The sequence below is a fragment of the Diadema antillarum genome, unplaced genomic scaffold, assembly GCF_040938485.1.
Source record: "Diadema antillarum isolate AM-2024a unplaced genomic scaffold, OU_Dant_1.0 scf00000068, whole genome shotgun sequence".
Classification (NCBI taxonomy): Eukaryota; Metazoa; Echinodermata; class Echinoidea; order Diadematoida; family Diadematidae; genus Diadema; species Diadema antillarum.
In genome coordinates, this window is record NW_027270957.1 from 638,678 (window position 1) to 660,047 (window position 21,370).

The 21,370-nt window shown below is 38.2% G+C and overlaps 1 protein-coding gene across 1 annotated transcript; it reads left to right on the forward strand.

Moving 5' to 3' along the window:
* Window positions 1–6,714: 6,714 nt before the first annotated feature.
* Window positions 6,715–13,881, forward strand: LOC139716619 (metalloproteinase inhibitor 1-like). Its single transcript, XM_071628145.1, has 4 exons — window positions 6,715–7,108; window positions 8,836–9,054; window positions 12,510–12,634; window positions 13,190–13,881. Exons 1-4 carry the CDS (start codon window positions 6,973–6,975, stop codon window positions 13,439–13,441), a joined length of 732 nt encoding a protein of 243 aa, XP_071484246.1. The 5' UTR covers window positions 6,715–6,972; the 3' UTR covers window positions 13,442–13,881.
* The last annotated feature ends 7,489 nt before the right edge of the window (window positions 13,882–21,370 follow it).

The window sequence follows — 21,370 nt, forward strand, 5'->3', positions numbered from 1 at the left end:
GATGAAACTTGAAAATGATCCATATAGGGCATAATGAACTGACAGTTACTTCATTGAGTAATCTACTCAAATCCACAAAATTTCCTTACCCCATTAAAAAACAAAACAAAAAAAAACAAACACACATAACAATCTCCTGTCGTCATAAGGCAGTATAAAATCACCATGCTAACTGATATGGTTGGGAATGATAAAACATATAGAAGTAGGCCACATGGGGGAAGAGTTACGTAACTGATGATGCCGGCACTATTTGCAAAGGCAATGCGGTCATTTTATCGGAAAACATTGACGTCACACACGTATGCCTTCTTTTCACTTTCATTAATCTGTAATGTGACGCAGGCAGATGTTTCAAGCTTGTGGTATGTGAATCTATTGATGTCCATCGACATCATATGATGAAATGGCATATCAATTTAAGTTGAATATTCATCGTAGAAGGTATATTCCTATTTCCAGAATGTTCATAGTGGACAGTGTTTTACTTTGAACCCATCGAGGATGGGCTGATATTGCTACAACACGCATTTCCATAAAAACCTGTCAGAGTATACTCAGGACTTGTCTTCAGCAGGTTAAAGGACAAATTCACCTTCATAGACATTTAGGTTGAGTGAATGCAGCAATATTAGTTGAACACATCAGTGAGAGTTTGAGGAAAATCCGACAATCCGTTCAAAAGTTATGAATTTTTAAGGTTTCTGCTCAGTCATGGCTGGATAAGAAGACTACTATAGCTTGTGATGTCACATGAGTACAACGGGATAAAGAAAGTATAAAGAAAATTCACCTTATTTTCACTTTTCTCGCATAACAAAAGAACGCTCGACTTCTCTCTTTCAGGAGGCAAGGGGAATAATATTATCCTTACCATACGTCAGTACCAAGTCCAAGAAATGTGCACTTTATCTAAAAAGTAAAATTTTGTGAAATTCTGTTTTTATTTTCATTATATCGTTGTACGCATGTGACATCACACACTGTATTAGTCTTCTCATCCAGCAGTAATTGCGCAGATACTTAAAAAATTCATAATTTTTGAACGGATTGTCGGATTTTCCTCAAACTTTCACTGATGTGTTCTACTAATATTGTTGCATTCACTCAATCCACATGTACATGAAGGTGGACTTGTCCTTTAAAGGAAACCAAAACCCAAAGAGCAATGTGGATTGAGTGAAAGCAAAAAGGGTAGTAATAATTCCCCCCTGTTTTCCGAAAGCGGTTAGTCAAGTGCTCTTTCATTACACTAGAACAGTGAAAGCATGTTGAATTTTCTTCATATTTTCCTTAAATTATTGTCCACACATGATGTCATGAACTCTAGTAGTCTCCTGATCCAGTGGTTCCAACACCAAAACTTTAACAATTCATAAATTTTGCATCAATTGTCCAATTTTCCTCAAACTTTCACTGATGTGTTCTACTAATAATGCTGCTTTCACTCAATCCACACTGCTCTTTGGGTTTTGGTTTCCTCTAACCTGTTGAAGACGAGTTGCAAGTACATTGTGTAATCGGGCAAGTGTCTTGGGAAATGCGTGCTGTAGCAAAATCCGCCCGTCCTCAATGAGTTAAAGATAAAGAGTCAACTTTTATTCGACTGCTGCTACCTGTGGAAATGTCACACTCCCTGGTACCTGCTGTGTCTGTCTGGTAGTGCTTCCTTCCTTAGTTTAGCTGTTTGCCCATTGCTGGCTTATCACAGCAAACACAACATAATAACTATGTGAAATGTACAGCTCAACTCGGCATAAAAGTCACAGTCTTCAAAGTAAAATATGGCTCGAGTGGAAACATATTAAAACAAGAGACCCGCGGGTCTAGCGCTCACCTGAGTATCGCAAGTTCACCTTTCACGCAGTCACTAATCTAAATTATTCACAGCTCTACCAAAATTTGACCAGGCATTCTCAAGTAGAAGATGAAACTGTACAATAAGGGCCCAAATTTTTTAAGATTCCTTAATTTGGGGGGGGGGGGGGGGGGGGGATTGGGGCCCCCTGGGGCCCTCTGGGTGGGGCATGGTGCCCATTTTATAAATTGAGATCCTGACCCCCTAGGGATGCTACCTGCCAAGTTTGATGAAAATACATCATGAGGTTTTCAGGAAGAAGATGAAAATGTACAATTCAGGTCCCCATTTGGACCTTCCCAACCAACCCCCCCCCCCCCCTGCCCCCAAGAGGGGCACCCCTTGATCTCCTATGAACAAACTTGAAAATACAGTCATTAATGTACTCACTCATAGTATTATCTTACCTCTATAACTTCTGATTCTAGAGGAGATTTTTAAAGATTCCTTCATTTTGGGGGTTTGGGGCCCCCCTGGGGGCCCCCTGGGTGGGGAATGGTGCCCATTTTAAGAAATTGAAATCCTAACTCCCTAGGGATGCTACCTGCCAAGTTTGGTGAAAATGGGTCATGGGGTTCTCAAGAAGAAGATAAAAATGTACAATTTAGGCCCCATTAGGACCCCTCCTCACCCCCCTCCCCTGGGTCCCAAGGGGGGCACCCCTGATTCTGCCATGAACAAACTTGAAACTACAGTCATCAATGTACAAACTCATAGTATTAACTTAGCTCTATCACTTCTGGTTCTGGAGAAGAAGATTTTTACAGATTCCTTAAGTTTGGGGCGTTTGGGCCCCCTGGGGGCCCCCTGGGTGGGGCATGGTGCCCATTTTAACAAATTGAGTTCCTAACCCCCTAGGGATGCTACCTGCCAAGTTTGGTGAAAATGGGTAATGGGGTTCTCAAGAAGAAGATGAAAATGTACAATTTAGGCCCCATTAGAACCCCTCCCCACCCCCCTCCCCTGGGTCCCAAGGGGGGCACCCCTAATTTTGCCATGAACAAACTTGAAACTACAGTCATCAATGTACTAACTCATAGTATTAACTTAGCTCTATCACTTCTGGTTCTAGAGAAGAAGATTTTTACAGATTCCTTAATTTTGGGGGGTTTGGGCCCCCCTGGGGGCCCCCTGGGTGGGGCATGGTCCCCATTTTAACAAATTGAGTTCCTAACCCCCTAGGGATGCTACCTGCCAAGTTTGATGAAAATCGGTCTTGGGGTTTTCAAGAAGAAGATGAAAATGTAAAAAGTTTACGCACGACGCACGACGGACGACGGACGACGGACGACGGACGACGGACGACGGACGACGGACGACGCACGACGGACGCCGGACGAAGGGCGATCGCAATAGCTCACTTGAGCCTTTGGCTCAGGTGAGCTAAAAAGAAGAAGATGAAAAAAAAAGCTGAAATGTGAAGAGTGTTTGTTGTGATGATTACATTTATTCACTCTATAGGACCAGCAAATGCCCCCCCCCCCCAAAAAAAATAAAAATAAAGAAATAAATAGAAACTACAAATACCATGATGCATACAAATTTATACAAAGAAAGCAATTATCCAAAACTTACAGTAAGGATACATTACAATGGTTGATAAAGTAACAAAAGTGAAATAATTGTCAATATGCATTGTGTGAAAACTGTTGTACAACAGCAATCTTTCTATCTTGAGATCAAAAATATGGGGTAATATCCCACATAACAAGCAAAAAACAAAAACAGAAAAGCCATGACATGCACATTACTTTCCACTCTTACAGTATTGCGACATAAACACAAACATACAAACACTGAACAAGTAATCATCTGATGTGTCAGATTTTCCTTCTTTGTTCCATGCATTGCTCAAACTCATCTTCTCTTCCAACTTCAGTTTGCCAAGTGTAATCCGGTGCCCACACAACATAAAGCAACAGAAAGAAAGAAAGAAAAAAAAAATGCCGCTAGCCTGGCTGATCTGAGCCAAGGGTGGAGGGAAGAGAAGTTTCGGAAGTCAGGTTCCGGTGTAGCTTGTATGAGGTCACCTTTAATCAGATTGGTCAATAGTTACTGACAGAGATACCGGCCGACAGGCATTGGAATGGGTGTAAGCCATTCCAAACGGCGTGCAAACACCCCCTTTCTTTTATCCTCATAGAGAGGTTTTGGCCACACCTCAGAAGAACTGGCAAAACTTTTGGTGAAAAGAAAACAAAAGAAACTGACAATATGATAGCTGTCAGAGTCTTTGTTATTATTTTCATAGCTGAAGCAATTTAAATGGGTAAATGAAAGAAAGAATACTTTTTATGTCACTAAATCATCACAAACTTTCTTTTTAGTCTTGATGTCTGAAATCAATTGTTTGATAGGGCAAAAACAAATGTTATTTCTGCAAGTGGAAGTGCAGTGTTTGTATGCAAATGAAAGAATAATGTTTTTTATGTAGTCTGTGTGGGAGGGTAACACACTCTTGTAAATGCTGATAAGATGGTCGACCACTGTCAATGGCAAACTGATAGGGACTGTGCAAAGTTAATGGGGAAATGGAGAATGGACTGACAATGCTATAGAGCCTATTAGATTACGAGCATATTTTGCAACAGTTGGCACAAGAAATGTATAGTTATATGATATGTCATTACCTGAAATGTGTCAAATCTACTTACAAACTTCACACACTTCACCCAATACTTGCTCACTCTGATAATTAAACCTCAACCCCCAAACTAAACTCCCTAAATTCCTGATATTTCAAACATTTAATATGCTCAAATCCAAAGTTCGCAAGTTTCATGCAGGTGCACCCACTCTATGCATGTGCTGAAGTCATGACTAAACTTAAAGTATGCACCAGTTGCACCATTTAAAATGCAAAAAATGTCAAAGCTCCCTACCATGGGGGGGGGGGGGGGAGACACTCCCTCCAGTTGTTCGCTCCCTCAGGGTTGGTTGCTCTGCTTCTCACTGGAGTGACTCTTTCCGAAATTTCACGCTAGGTTGGCAGCCCTGATCTTTCATGATTCATATATTGTGGACATAAAATTAGATATGAGTAAAAACAATATTTATTTTCTTGTGCACCTCTGTGTCTTTGAGTTTACTCACAAGCGAAGATGATCAAAATGTGGGAACTCTCCCCCACCCTCTCTCTTTATAGTAATCTCTGATAGTCAGACCATCAGATGAACAGCATACTTTTCTCAACACAGCATTGTGGAACGTATGAATATCATAGTGATGAGCTTATATGTTCCAACTTTTCAATTGCAATATGTAAGAAAATTGCCTGATGTCATGTATGTGCTTGGCTTTATATAATTTTGAATGGAAAAGCACGTAATTGTGTGCCTGCCAATGTCCAGATTATAGAGAGATCTGGAAAAATGATAGCTGGACAACTGAAGTCGGACTTTACTTCAGTGAATAGAAGTAATTTGTACATGTGTAATGGCCTCTCTTTTTAAATCTGTGCTTCCGTGACAATCAAACAATGCAACAATCATTACAGCCAGCTGGCTTGCAAGAAACAACAAACAATTCATCAAATACGAGCAGAAATTTAGATTTACAGAGAGAGCAAGAAGAGAATGGAGAAACAGACTTGAAATAAATAAAAGAGAAAGGGGACCTTGAAGTTTTGCATTAATGATTGTTATTGTGAATCAAAGTCTAATTTCACATCATTTTGTTCAGTTGACTTTGACAAATACGAGTAGAAGTAGAATAACCAAAGATAAAGGTTTAACAAGTTCTGGCAGAAAGTAACAAAGATTAGAAGTATACAAGTTTCACATGTTATTTTATATGCACATTAACAAAGCTTTGGAATAACGAACCCTACTTCATTTTTGGATTAACAAACCACATTCAATTTTTGGATTTAACAAACCTTTGGAAGAACGGCTCATACGTTCGGATAAAAAAAAAAAAAAAAATTTCCCCCCAGATTAACTAACATCTAGGTATAGGGAATTTGCGTGTTTCAGGACTGAGAACAAACGTTATTTCGTTTTCAGATTAATGAACCTTCAGAATAACAAACATCACCCATATTTGGTAGTTGATGGCTACCTCTAGCTACTGGCTAGAGCATGGTAATCTACAGAAGCCTTGAAAATATTCTGGAAACATGAAAACCATGCAGACTTTTATAGGAACAAGAGTAACATCTGATCACTGGTAATTCACTTGATTACTATCTACAAGGAACATCTGTATGAAGTGACAAAGAAAAAAAAAGAAAAAAGAAAATAAATTAAAATGTTTTCAAGGAATCTGTAGGCCTACAAGTCGCGGCATGGGAAAACAATCTATCCTTTTGGTAACAGCTATTCGCATTCAATGCTAAAGCTGAACTCTATAGAAGTAACTTTTTCCTGTTGTCTTTGGTGCTGTTTCTTTTCTTTTCCTTTTCCCCCCTCTGACGTACATAGAAAGCTCTTCTCTCTACACACACATGTTTTCCTGGAACATTTTCAAGGTTGGATTCTAGAGATGGCATTGTAGTTGATGCAAATCTAATAGCTTCGGCTGTCTGCAAACGAGCAGGTGCATGCGTAAGTCCCTATTAGCCCCACAACTCAGTACAGAACCAAGTTAGCTCCCTAAGGGAGAGCCAGAGAGAGAGAGAGAGAGAGAGAGAGAGAGAGAGGGGGTGGGGTGGGGAGACTAAACACAAAGTACACCGACACTCCATGGATTTGGGATAGCCAACAATAGATATTATGCAATTCCCTGCAGAAGGGAGTGCCGATACTCGTTCGGAACAGCCCCGTTGATACTACAACTCTTGAGGTTACTGATTAAACAGGCAAAGCCAGTGGAGTGTTCAGGAAGCGGACTTTAAAACCCCCCTCGGTTACCAGAGCCCTGTGAGAACCGTCACAGTCTGCCTTCGTCGCTGACCCACCACACTCCAGGAAAGTCATTTGAGATCGGAGCCAAAGGGTGAGCAAGACAAACTGGAAACACGGAGATAAAAATTGTAGCAGTTGCGTCAGATCATTTCCCCTTCCAGAGGATCTCCGTGTGGTGGCTTTTTGGATTCCACTGCTTCGTGTCTCTAGTTATACTCCTCTTGGATTATTGCTGCTTCACTCGACGACAGGTTCCCTACAACTTCAAGCATGGCCGTCTCAACACAGTCATTTTCATCTCTCTTGAGGGCAACGTTGTGCCTCGTGGTAGCAATATTGCCAGCAACTCTTGCCTGCATGTGCTTGCCGACTCACCCACAACAAAAATTCTGTCAGGCTGACTATGGTAAGACTCATTCTCAATTTTCCCAATCCTGTTCTTGTATATAGGCCTATGTGTAATCATACACTTGTCATATTTCAGTTGCAAGTTTAAATAAAATCTATGAATAAGGATTTTAAGGTCTTCAAACTGCATTATTCAATCAATGTATTTCTGAAGTAATACTAGGTAACATCCATCAAATTAGAATTTTTAGTTCTCTCTCTAAACACATTTACTCTGGCATATATGACTTATGAGCATTTAACTCCCTCTATCCCCCTTCCCCCCCCCCCAAAAAAAAAAAAAAAAAACACATAATAATTTAAAAAAAAATCAATTTACAGATGGCTTAGCATATTATCAATCAATCAATACCCATACATGTCATGTGAATGACATTCATATTAATTCTTATGTCACAATTGTTATGAAATTGAATTGTAATTGTAGCAAAACAACATATTTTTGTTTAATAGATGCTAATTAATTGTATGTCTATTTTTGGAAATGGAACTTTTTTTTGTGAATGTCATTATACTAACTCTAAAAATTACATTGCATGTACATTCAATCAAATTATAGTACACTGTCGCTGGCAGTAGAATATTTTTGCCCCTAATGTCTTCCTTTGTTTTAGTTTTAAAACAACAGATTCCCTTGTTATGAGGTGACAAAAAAGGTGCTAACTTTCAAATGACACATGAACCCATAATGGTTTCAGATATTTTCATTTGTAGCACTGGTATATAAAAATCACTTTTCACTTTTCCACAAAACAAATCCTTTCAATACCTTATGTAAATGTAAATATTAATCCATCTGTTAGAAGTAAACTTTGAGTAGTATTAACCATCTAGATATCCATTTAACTAAACAGCATCTCCATGGTGTTAAGTGTAACATACAACCCGTTCACACATGCCCCAAAATAATGGTTTTCAAAGACAGATACTGGAAACATGTTTCATGTGTTTTGACTCCAAAGAAAAAGAATGAAAGAAATCATATTGGGATCCATATCTTGAGTTCCTTTTTTGAAACCCTTGTAGTAATACTTTTATTACACAGTGTATTTTGTTAAATCCCTTAATCCAATTTGCACACTTATATTGGGGTCATCATCCAGTTACTGTTTGGGCAGGCACAGTTCAGACTTAAAGTTCTTGTCTTGCAGCCAAGTGAGCCTTATTTTCATAAATGAACGGTGGTGAATGGAATGAAATAGGTTTTTCAATCAGGAATCAACTGATTGTTCTCATGTGTGAACATGCCTATCTTTTCATAGAGTTTATCATGACAGAGAAGAAAATTGTCATCATGAAGCTTCAAAGCTGCAGCTCTTCAGAGGCTATACCTTCATGTTACCACTGACTTCGTAGTATTGATACAGCACACAGCTGTAAAGTGTTTTGACCCCTTGCCTAGTAGTTCCTATCGGGTCAATATACTTCCCAACTGCTTTCTGAAAGCAATGGCTTTGTTTTCTATTCTTACAGTATTAAAAGTGATTGAAAGTATTTTTACAGATGGGCTCTATATTCTTTAATATTTACACGATTATTGGGGATATCATCTTTTAGCATTTTTTTCTTTTCATATTGATTCTCTTTGGCATTTTGTATAAGTGAATTAAACATAAGCAATGGCAAGAGAGAGAGAAAGCGAGTAATTGCACCTCATGAATTATCAGTTCAAGTGAAAATACCATAATTAATTTGGGTCCGTTGCATATTTCATTCAAACCCCAGCTTTGGCGGGTCACGTTTTGGAGAAAACGCGTGTGACCGACAACCGCCTGAGAGGGCGCTTTGGCCAGTTCGAGTACATCGTCAGCATCGACAGGGTATTCAAGGGGGAGGGAATCCTTGGTAAGGGGAGATCGGCCCTTGTCACCATCTTGACTTCACCAGGAGACAGTCTGTGTGGACCTCTAGACATGGAGCTGGGAGACAAATATCTCATCACAGGTAAAATAGAATCCCATTGCTCCCTCCTTCCCATATCAGCCGCATTCACACATACGAAATACTGTATACGGCAAATATTTCATGAGGTTTTTATTTTCGCGAATTTCGCAAGTTGGGTGCTATTGGCGAATTTAAAAACATGCACAAATAACGACTCTCATTCAACATGAATGCGACGCACAAGCATACATTTCTCAGTTCAATACTGGTACTCCACGATCGTGAATTTAACCACTCGCAAAAATGACGGCAAGTCCCGATTCGTGAAAATTTAGACTCTCTAAATATATGGCGTATACAGTAGTGGAGTAATGATTGCAATCCAAATAACGAGATTCTTTGTGCTCATTCAGATGGACAGAAATACTAGTCCCACTAATTGCTGAACATGATAATTTGTGGACCAAACTATGCATGCCCCAAATCTACCAAAGTAGTAACCATCGCCCTTGTGGTCATGCGATGCTCAATCATGCATGTTTTGAATGACGGGAAAAATAATCACGAGATTTATTGCTTCAGTATTCACGCACTTGTTGTGGTGCAAATTATTGACCTATTTTCTCAAATCGCAATTATTCCAAAATAATTGCAAGATTTGTTGGGATAGGGATTGCAATGCTGATCACGCTATTTAGTGGGAATTTTATGTCCACAAAGGCAAAAAATCTTGAGATTTGGATCCAGCTAATTTGCATCAGTGTGAAGTCCACTACCAGCTATTATTTCTGACTTCAGACTGCAAATATTTCTTGTTCGGAATTATATTTCTGAATTGCACTTTAAACAAGGTTGCACACTGGCACTGGTCAAAACGGTCCCCGACCAGTAACAATCACTATCAGACCAGTAACTTTTTCAGGAATGGACCAGTAAAAAATGAGAACATACTAGTCTGACGTCTGTCGGACCAGTAGAAAAGATTGGTTAGTGTGCAGCCCTGCTCCAAACCATGCTACGAGATAACAGTGTTGAGTTTCCCAAGATAAGTATCACTGCTGGCTGCAGAAATGCAAAAGTGCATTCCATAAAACAGCTGTATCGCAAACTCCATGGCCTGTCAATGAAACATCCATACCATATGCATATTTCTGCATATAACTGCTCGTCAATAAAAGGGAATAAAGGGCAAGCATTGAAGCTTCATCTCAAATAAGACAGTGTAGATGTCAATTTGTTCAGGGTTTTTAAAAAAAATCAAAACTTGGGAGGAAAACACCTCTGGACAATATGTTAGGTAGTTGGCTAAACGTGGGATATGAAATATAATTCTAGTTTGCTTAAAGGACGCACACGCAAACACAAATACATCAATAAGCATCAAATGCATTTCTAAACATGTTGTGGAACAAGTTTTTCTGCCATTTGAAATTGCCCCCATTCTCTTTTATGATATGCCAATGCAAACAGTTACCCTTTGAACACCTGCTTAGCACCTACTGACTTGATTAGGAACAATCTGTCCAGGCGTGTTGACAAATTCCTTCTAAACATCAAGGAAAGATCACCTTGCATCCAACTTCATTGGCTGATCGAGACACATTGGATCTACACCTTTCCCCAGCCTTTCTTTCAGGGTGAGATTTAGTGCTAGCTGACCTAAATTGACCCTTGCTATGCCAATGCACCTGAGACCTCATTTGCCAAGTTGATATATTGGCACTCACCCACCTCCCTCTCAAGACTTGGCTCCTAACTTCATTGAGACAAACCAAATCAGGTGGAGCGACAGTGACTCACACGAAGGCCATTCTGACACAATAGGAATTAATAGAATTATGTCATCCCTATCCAATGACAGTACAACCCAGGACACCTGTGGTACTTAATTGGCAAAGAAAAGCATATTAGCAGACAGAAGGTAAAAGGTTAAACAGGTCACACACTGCAATTTGTGCATAAAATCTACCTTAACCCATCAAAAATGTACATCACTGTTATAAGAAGAGAAAGGACCCTGTCCTTCCAAGAACCCATGTCAACGAAACAGGTGTCTTCTAATACTTTTTCCGCCATTTTAAGGGGTGGATAACCTCCAAATATAACAGTAAGATGCACTGATAATCCCTCATGAGACACTCTGTGAACTCCCATGAACCAGAGGGAAATTGCCGAGTCAGAAATGTGCATTATACAGGGAAAACACCCTGACATCAGACCTCTTGAAGTCCAAAAACAAAAAGGTGATTTTTCTTTTCTTTAACCCATTAAAGACTAGTCCCCAAGTATACTCAGGCAGGTGTCTGGAGGAAACGTGTGTTATAGCAAAATCAGCTCGTCCTCAATTGAAAGCATATGCTGATATGCAGGGGTTGCTTTGACAGCAATATTTTAAGAGGATTTAACTGCTTTGACTCTTTCTTTACTATGGTAAAAAAAATGGAGCATCCAGTGCTTAGAAAATTTGATTTTGGTTAATGTTGGCAACTGGTACAACTCTTCAATGTTGTCTTTCCAGTCTTTATATTTGCTATGTAACTCAGTTTTCCTCATGAGCATTTGGAACACCAAAAATAGCAAGTAAACTAATTTTTCACTTATTAATGATTTAATTCAGGCAATAGATAATGGAAAATTTTGCAATTCTTAATAATATGTTCAATCATTTTCACCAGATTGTAGACATTTCTTTTTTTTTTTTGCATCACAATACTGCCCTTCAATCTCCTCTGTTCATTTGGAATAAATGAACTTGCAGAAGTTCATGTCTATCTAGTTCATACCCATAACAAATGGCATTACTGGACAGTGGCCAAAGATTACAGGCAATTCTTTCGACATTTTGACATTCTCCTTGCTCGAGGGATAAAGGGATGTTGCAGCGAATAGGATGTAGGCTTTTAAGCTCGCTGGTAAATCATTCTCAATGCTGGACTGACGCCATATCATTTCATCCAAAAACAACTCTTATCAGTGGGGTAAATGACTCTTCAAGGTACATTTTGGCAGAGCTGATGGTCAAAACCCTGAATGTATCCAACCATTTTTTTTTTTATATCTCTCTTAGGCTGCGTTTATCTAACTTGGGAGAGATAATCACGTTGCAAACACGGTTTTAAACACTATTCTGGGGGTGCCGCGTTTATCTAACCATCATACTGTACAATCGCGATTTGAGTGTTGTCACTGTGCAGCTACTTTGCGCCATTCAACCCGGGAAGTAAAGGTCAACTGCATACCAGCATACATGCCTCATCAGTCACACACAAATAATGGGTAGAGAGCACATGCGGAAATGGCTGGGATTTGATCTTGAGATATAAACATGTTTCAAAACGGCATTGCATTTATCTACTCACAGATCACCAATCGCAGTCGCACACGCATTTGAAAACACGCTTGCATTTATGTAACCCCTTAAGATGCCTCAAACACGTTTAGGATCGTGATTCTGCCTCAGAAAATCTTTAGATGAACGCAGCCTTACTCTGAATCGTTATCTTCTCCAAACACAGGAAGCATAGTGGAAGGAGAGCTCCAGGTCAGCTCCTGTGACTGGACGGTGGAGTGGAAACTCTTGTCGCAACAACAGAAGCAAGGGGTTAAGACCTTCTATGGCAAATACTGCACACAATGCAGGGTAAGTCACTCACTGTTAACATAACCTCTAAACAGTTTAAGAGATAGCTGGTGCTATTCAATGAAGGGCTTCATAACCTGATTTCCTTCCTTCCTTGTTATGTCCAAAAAATATATAAGTCATAACGAAAATCAAAATAGACAGACAAACAAACTTCATGAAGTTCAAACTTTCACTTTAACCATAGTAAAAATTCACTGATTTCCCACATGAAAAATTTCTTTGATATGAATGATGACACTGTATAATGCAAGTGAACTCTCTTACTGGGGATTTTAACCAAAAGTGATGAAACTGATTATTCATTCTGGTCTGATTCACATCTCTTTGATAAAATTTTCCTTTGATTTCAGAATGAGATAAAAAAAAAGAAAAGAAAAGAAACAAAAATGGTGATAATTCAAACATGGAATTATTTTGTAATCTTGGTTACTAATATCAACATATTATGCTTGTCATGAACAATAATTGCTTCAACCTGCCCAAGCTTAATTTTAGTATTTTGAATGCTTTCAAAGTTTGAATTTGTTGTCCCCACCCACCTCCTTTCCATAGGTTCAGTCAGAGATGCGGGCGTGGTCAACAAATAGTCCCTCCAGCGGGTGCATCTATGACCCCTACCCCAGCCAGACATTTGGGGCAGAAGACTGCCAGTCCCTGTATGCCACCTGCCTCATGCAAGAGAACGAGTCCTGCCAGTGGTATCACCGTGGCAACGCCTACCAGGACTGCATCCGGAGGAACCACCCTTACTATCAAGGAGTAGAAACAGCCCAGAGTGTCAACTTTCCACTGCAGGAGGTTTAGCAGCCAACAAAGGGCTAATCAGCCAAAAGACTTAAAACTGAAAAGGGCAATTTCACAATATGCCAGCCCATTTCTCCCATGAAAATTTTCTCAAAACTTCAAGAGAAACTAATAATCTGCATGAACTTTGAACTTCTACTAAACCATCATGTAGTTTTGAACAATGGTTTGCTCCAAATAATTGCATCAATCTTTATTACCCCAAAATTTGAGCAGATGCTTTATGCAACATCTGTGGCTTGAATCTTTGAAGACAATGTTTTTACCTGCAAATTACAGCTTTTTGTCTTTTTTCTCACACATGAGACTCTTATACAAATAAGTCTGTACTTATTGCATGTTACAGGAAGTGCAGGTACCGGAGAAATAACTGTAACACTAGCAGTTCATTGGCTGTTGCATGGATGCCATGATGGAAACTGCATATCATTGCATGTTGCTATGGGGATAAACTTGGTGATGCAGAACTCAGATATTTGAGACCACTGCACAGATTTAAGAAAAACTGCCTCAAGAGTTGGAGTGCCCTGGGTATCTTTCATTGATACAGAACATACAAAAATTAAAAAGCCAGTTAGCATAAAAATGAAATATGGATCCAGTGACAAAGTTTAATCTACTGACATCTTGAGCCAGAGAGTGATTTCAGACAATCATTGTTGTTTTTTTTTTCTTTTTTCTTCTGGATTGTTGTTGTTTTTTTTTCTTCTGGATTGTTTTTCATCTTAAATGATTTTTTGTTGCACATTTATGTGCAACTTTATTTATGTGCAGCTTTCAGAATTCATCAATTTGTAAACAAAAGAAGATATTTATTTTCCAATATATTAATATATTTGTTTCCTTTGTTAAAGCTTTGTTCATTTTTTTGATAAGCTCAAGACTCTAACTGGATATCCATTTAGCTTGTCTGTGGAAATGAGGCCTCGATGCTTGCCTGCTTCTTATAAGAAGCCCGTCTTAGCTGTCATTTGTATTTTTCAAGGAGAAGTAGGCCACAGAACACCTGTTCAACTTAGAAACAAAAGGCATTAACTCCATACATCAAATATGAAAAAAAAAATACTTATTTACTTCTCAGTTTGCTTTGCTGGCTCCCGAAAGGACTGTTCTCCAGTAAAGTATAACTGTACAAGACAGTTTCAGTCACATAGCTAGTTTTTATAGAGAGCTCATTATTCATTTTGTGTGAATAAGAAATATGAAATATCTTGCCATTTATTTATTGCAAGACTAAAAATGTATATAATAATTATTTTTTATTGTCGTCATTGATATTTTGCTATATGAAGCCTTTCGTATTGTTTAAGTTTTTGACTGAAAATATGTGGTCAAGATGCTTGGTGTTATATGGATATAATCCAAATTCATATTCTCTGGAATCTCAACTCTATTGAGCTGTCAAAGTTAAATTTTCTGATTCAAGTTGACCAAAGTTGCCCAAGCCCAGTGTTGAGAACGCAGAATATAAATTCTGTGCCTGTGACACTGATATTTTTGAGAAAGAAAATCCATGAGATTCTATTTTTATGAACCTACCTAAAGAAAGGAAACCAGAAATTTGGTTTGAAAGTCATCAAATTGCTGTCCAAAATGAGCATACCTGTCTCGCATATAACTTGGTCATACCCTCATAATGTTGACCAAATTTTTGTTGTGCAAATTTTTACGACAATGATCCAGAATATTGCTGACCAGGGTAGTTCATTTTGGACACACATTTCTCGGTATTGGTGTTTGATAAGTGACCTTCTACTGTGTAAGATGTAAATAGACCAGAGTGTCTTCCAATTATCCAATGTGGCTTGAGAAATAACTTTGCAAAGCCATTTATTTACCCTGTTTCTGCTATCTGCAAGGTGTTGCATAGATGTACAAAATCTTAAGATTACTAACAAAGATTTGAATAAATTAGCACATGAGCTCTGGTACTATTCTTTTCTTTTTATCTTTCAACTTTGTTGGTGAAACAAATACAAAATGAATCCCAAACTGTTACATTTGATTGTCATTTCAGCAATATCATCAACTGACTAGATCACCATATCTTTTTATTTCATAATTTATATATTCATTTTACTCTTCAATCATCCTACCTGCAGGCAAATCAACACAATATCTAAGCACAAAATATAATAATGATAGATACATTTTTATTGAATTCTTTTTTTCCCCTCAAAAATGAAAACTATGAAGATTTCAATAATCTTTACACAACAATCTTTCACCTGATAAACAAAGAAACAAATCAGTTTTTGGCAACAAACCCATTAAGATGTATGATGAGACAACCATAATGAACAGCTATTATGCCTCTTGGGAAGATAAGCAATATTAAGACTTAAAGTGCAAACTGCAAAGGAAAGTAAAAGTCTATTCCAGAACTAGGTTCATCTTATTCCAAATAACATCTCATACTAAATTATTGTAGCATACATCTCATGGTCATGATTACAGCAACTATAGAGTTTTCAACGTAGAATATTATCAAGGAGACTGAATGAATATTATGAAAAATCCAAAGAAAATAGAATAACACTTCAAACATGGGTTCACTGCTTATGGCTAGACTTTTGGCAAGATTAGGTTATGTTTCATCACTTTCAACCATGATATCATGTACAATTTTCTGCCATAGTTTGCTAAGATAGATTGTGTAGGTCATACATAGTCACTTTCAAGGGTAGGAAGAGGTACAATGTGCATTACAATGTCAGTCATAAAGGACAATGTAAGAGATATTTGGATGTACTGTAAAAGTGGAAATTTTCGTAGTGTATAATTTTTTTTTGGCACATTTCACATGACCAGAAACTAGCTTGGAAAAAAAAACCAAAAAACAAAAATAAAACATGCAAATAGTTTTGCTTGCTTTATGTAACACTATTCAATGTTTTGATTTTGCAGAATTAAAAACATGTGATATTCATCTTACCCAGCAAAGTGTGAAAAACTAAATGTGCGAAAATGTCCACTTTTACAGTATATACATAATATATGCATAATATACCTAGCATAAATGCAAAATTAATTTGCATATTACATAAAGCGCTCCTCTATTTGAGAACAACATTTTTTTTTTTTCTCCTGTTGGTATGAGCACTGAGCAATCTAAGGGTGCATTTATAAGATCTTTCTTTTGGCCAGAAACAGTGTTTTGAAACACTGTTTATGGCCAAACAGTGTTTCTAGCAAGAAAAAAAAATCTTATAAACGCTAACCGTGATTTGAAACACTGTTTTGAAACACTGTTTGTAAACGCACAAAATAGTGCGTTTACAAACAGTGTTTCTGTAGAAACAGTGTTTCAAAAATCTTATAAACGCAACCACGATCTCAAACACTGTTTATGTGACGTCACAATGCCTTGCGCGCACCCTGTTTGACCTTTTGCCGAGGAAAAACTGCGCAGAGTGATTTGCGCAATGGCACAGTCTGAGCGAGAGCCCCAACACGCTCGGGGAAAAATCTTACAAACGCTCTCCTGTCAAACCGTGTTTTGAATCAGTGTTTCAAAACAGTGATTCTGGGCACGCAAAATCTTATAAACGAGGCCTAAGAAGCATGGTAAATAGCAAAGTAGATTTATAAAACAAGTTTAGCCTCTTTTCTTCCTGAGAAAACATGTTTATCCCATGTTCTTTTAGGGAACCTGGGGATCTTATATAGAATCTACACAGACTTCAGAATCTATGTTGGGAATGTGTTAAATTGATTTGACATCCCCTGTGACTTACTCCTTGCTTCTTTGTATAAGTCCAAGAGTTTTCTACCAAGCCTGATGAACTTGTACTGAAATGTCTTTGTAGTTCATGTAATTTATGTTGAAAGCTTTATCTCTTATGTTTGATGTTTTATTTGTTGTAGATATGATGAACATCACTGCAAATAAATTTGCTGAATTTTTACATCAAGCCATTACATCTTGTACATAGAAAATGTTGTGCTGATTTAGTTAAACTCTAAGGCTGTTTCTATTAGAACTGAAATTTATTGATACTTGTGGTGTGAACCTAGAGAATTTTATGAATGACAAAATATGCAAATTAATTAATAATTCATAATTATATTTATGCGTGAGCAATTATGTGTGTGCGTGTGTGTGTGTGTGTGTGCGTGTGACTGTAAATGTGCCAGATTGTTATATTCCACAGCAGCAGTGTGAACTATGAATCAGACAATAAGGGCGCCATCTAGTGTTGAGTGTAGAATAGTGTACATGCTGCCAGCCAACTTTTATGCACAAACCAACTGTGCATGTGGATTGGAAGTGTGTTCTGCTGCCAAAAGTTTGAAATTCATTAACCCAGTTTAATGTTAGCTGAGACTCACAACAGGCATGTCAAGAAAGAGAGCAAAAAGACAGTGTTTTATGAACCATCAGTCACACATGCAAAATGCACACACACACACACACACACACACATGCACACAAATACTTTCAACACATAATCCTGAAAACAGAACAATAGCAGAAAAAAAAATCTAAGGCACTTATCTGACTCTGGTTTTTGTTTCCTTATTTCAATAGACCTATCATACTTTGATATCCCATTTCAAATCCATTTGATACATTCTAATCAAGAAGGGGAGAATGATTAGCTCCTTTTTAAAAGCTGGAATGATGGATTGCACTCAAGTGTAGAGAAAACACATGTAAGCCAGGAATTGTCAGGCAGGATAAAACTGCATGTTGCACAGCCAGTCCCATATAAATCAATGTTCTTTAGAGCACACTATGGTCTGTGAAATGTGCCACTTGGTAACAGAACACGCTTGTGCTAGATCAGCAGAAACTCACAATTGAGATAATCACTTAAAGACCCTCCATTTATATCCAAATATGACGATGAAAATAAATAAAATCACGATGGAGTAAGTGGTTCCATGACATTAGAAAATGCTCCTGTGACAATTGCTCTCATGAAATATCTGCACGCTAAGCCAAACATGAAACCTACTCGCAAACATAACCCTAACCCTAATCCTAATCCTCACATCAAACTAAACCTAAAACCCTATCGCAACCCCAACCCTAACCCTAAGTCCTTGGAGAAAACAAGACAAGAGCAATTGTCGCAGGAGCAAATGTTGTGTCACCGGAGTAAGCACATAATTGCTCTCTAACTTTGTCTGAAGTATTCTTCTTATCAAATTAAAAATGTATGTATTAAAAGAAAATTAAGTGATGTAATTCGTGTGAGATTTAACAAAATCCAAACATTAGTTGGTCATCTCATCAGATATTGATAACAATTTTGCAGACATGGGGTTCTTGAGTCACTGCTAACAATTCTTATTGAAGTCTGTCAGAGTATTAAAAATGTTTAACACGTTGATATTAGTCCTGAGTATACTTGGGCAGGTGTCTGTGGGAAACTTGTGATATTGCAAAGTTTTCCTCTACAGGTGAAGTTGAAAAGAAGGGGGTATTTCAGTGAAGAAATATAGAAAGATTAACGCCCAGTAACCAATGACATTTGTGAAGCATACACAACTACCATGGTTATACCGCAGCAAAGAGGGGCACCAAAGTTATTGGAGTGTTTCCCTAGTTGCCTAGCAGCCGACAAACCATGATACGGCAAATTCGACTCACACTTTAAATGGAATTAATCTGACTGCCAAAGATTGTGTAGGTGCGTGTCCAAGCCAGTACCTTCATTTGCCACTGTAACAGAAAGATTCACATTACCAGACACTGGATTGATTGGTCCCTTTTAATGCTATTTTTCAATTACATTCAGGCAGACGATGTGACGACTCGGATACAATTCATTTTCCAGTCCTTTCTTATTCCAGGGAATAGTTCACCATCACTCAATACAAGCAGAGAAGTGATCTGTTACACTTTTCTTTGAGGAAAGTTTGAGGAAAGTCAGACAATCTGTGCAAAATTAATGAATTTTTAAAGTTTGGTGCTGCCATCTCTGTATGAGAGGACAATTATACAGTTTGTGACTTCAAATATGGAAAAAAAGTTACAGACAAGATATGAAGAGAATTAAACAAACTGTTTGTCTCCTTTTTGTTTTTGTTTTGTTTTTTGTTTTCGTTTTTACTGAAAAGCACATATTTCCTTGACTTGTTCCTGATGCATGTTTAGGGTAAAATGATTCCCCCTGCCTTCTGAAAGAGGTAAGTCAAGTGCTCTGTCATTACGTTAGAAAAGTAATAATATGTCAAATTTTCCACACCAGTATATTTTCTTTATAACATTGTACTAACATAACATCACAAAGTGTTGTAATTTTGTCATCCAGCAATGGCTGTACCAAAACTTTAAAACTTTATAACTTTTGAGCAGGTTGACTGATTAAACTCAAGAGAAGAACGAGAGAAAAAGAGAAAAAGAGCGAATGAGAACTGTTATCAGGTTTCTGACACATCTGAGACAAGAGCAACTGAAATGATTTAAGAAGCATTATGCCACATAATATGAGTGTAGGTGGCAAGGACCCACTGGAAATCCTATAAAGCAATCATATCAAAAGGAATTGTAGGAACAACCAACTGATTGGTCAGGACACAATAGGTTAGATTCCACTGACTGTCAGTTCTAATACCCCATTTACACTGGAAATTTAGCTCAGACCTTAAGTGAGCTAACTCTCAGTATAAATGATCAAAAAATATTTACCCCGTGCTAAAGTTAGTCTGCTTTCAGGCCTGAGCTATTAAACATCAGTATTAATGGTATCTCAATTTTAGCTCGGCTAAATTCAGTGACCCATGAACCGGAAATCGTGTATGTCGCAAGACATAAATACTACTGCTGTAGGCCTAATGTAGATCTGCATTGCATGCGCATCGGGGGGGGGGGGGGGGTGGATAGTGATAATAAGGTTACCATGACAACTACTCTGGTCTGCATGTAACTCGAGTGGTAAGATATAATAACAGTATAGAATGACGCAGGGGAGATAAAGTTATGTTGTTTAGGAAGCGATCTAAAGTTGTGTGCAGTGTAAAAGGGGTAGGCCAATATACGTCTCGAAGGAAGTAAGATGAAGGGGGGGGGGGGGAGGGGTGATGTCCAGTGCCAATAGTGCAATCCATGGCTGGACTTCTGCTGATCATGAGGTTAGAACCAGACTCTTGGGTGATGAATGCCAACTTTCTCGTGTCTGAGCAAGACAATTGGAGTTGTCTCCTGGAATGCACTAAAGTGATACCAGTTGTGTTGTCTGCCAGTCATCACAAGACAAAGCATGGTTTAGACTTTTGTAAAAACCACTTGGTTCTAAATCTGTTTAGAAACGAATTTTTATTGAGTGCACTTTTGTAAACTCGATATTTTGTCCTCTGAAGCAGAGAATAGCTTTACTTTCTTCTACTGACCCTCCTCTGCCTTTTGTCTGTTCCCCCTCCTGCTTTAATCACCCTCCCTTCATGCCCTTTTTAACCTGTTCCTTGCCCATGACCTCCAACCCTCCCCTTTTGTTTTCTTTGTTCTGTGTCCCTAGCCTGTCCCTGACTGTTCCTGTTGTGTGAAGTCCTTATATGTGATTGCTTTCCCTGCCTGTTTGTCATTTTGCCTATGACAAAGATTCTGCTTGGATCGAAAGCTCAGGCCCCTTTTGACTCCATTCTTTTACTGTACACGGCATATATATTACAGCATTTTATTTATTTTTTCCCCCCAATATTTTGTGAGTCAGGTGATATTTGCGAATTCAAATGCATTCGAGAATATAATCTCAATAAATGTGACGGGCATGTGTACATTTCTCCGTATATTACTGTTTTCCATGATCGTGGAATTGAGTGTTTGATTAACAGGCTGTGGGGTTTGTCACTCAGTTTTTACACTATAATTTGTTGTTTGGAGTATGTCACTTCATGGGTGTGCACACGAGTGGATATGCATTTCAAGAGCTTGATGGTATGCACAAAACTTTTGCAGTGTGAATTCGATCAGTAATTTCT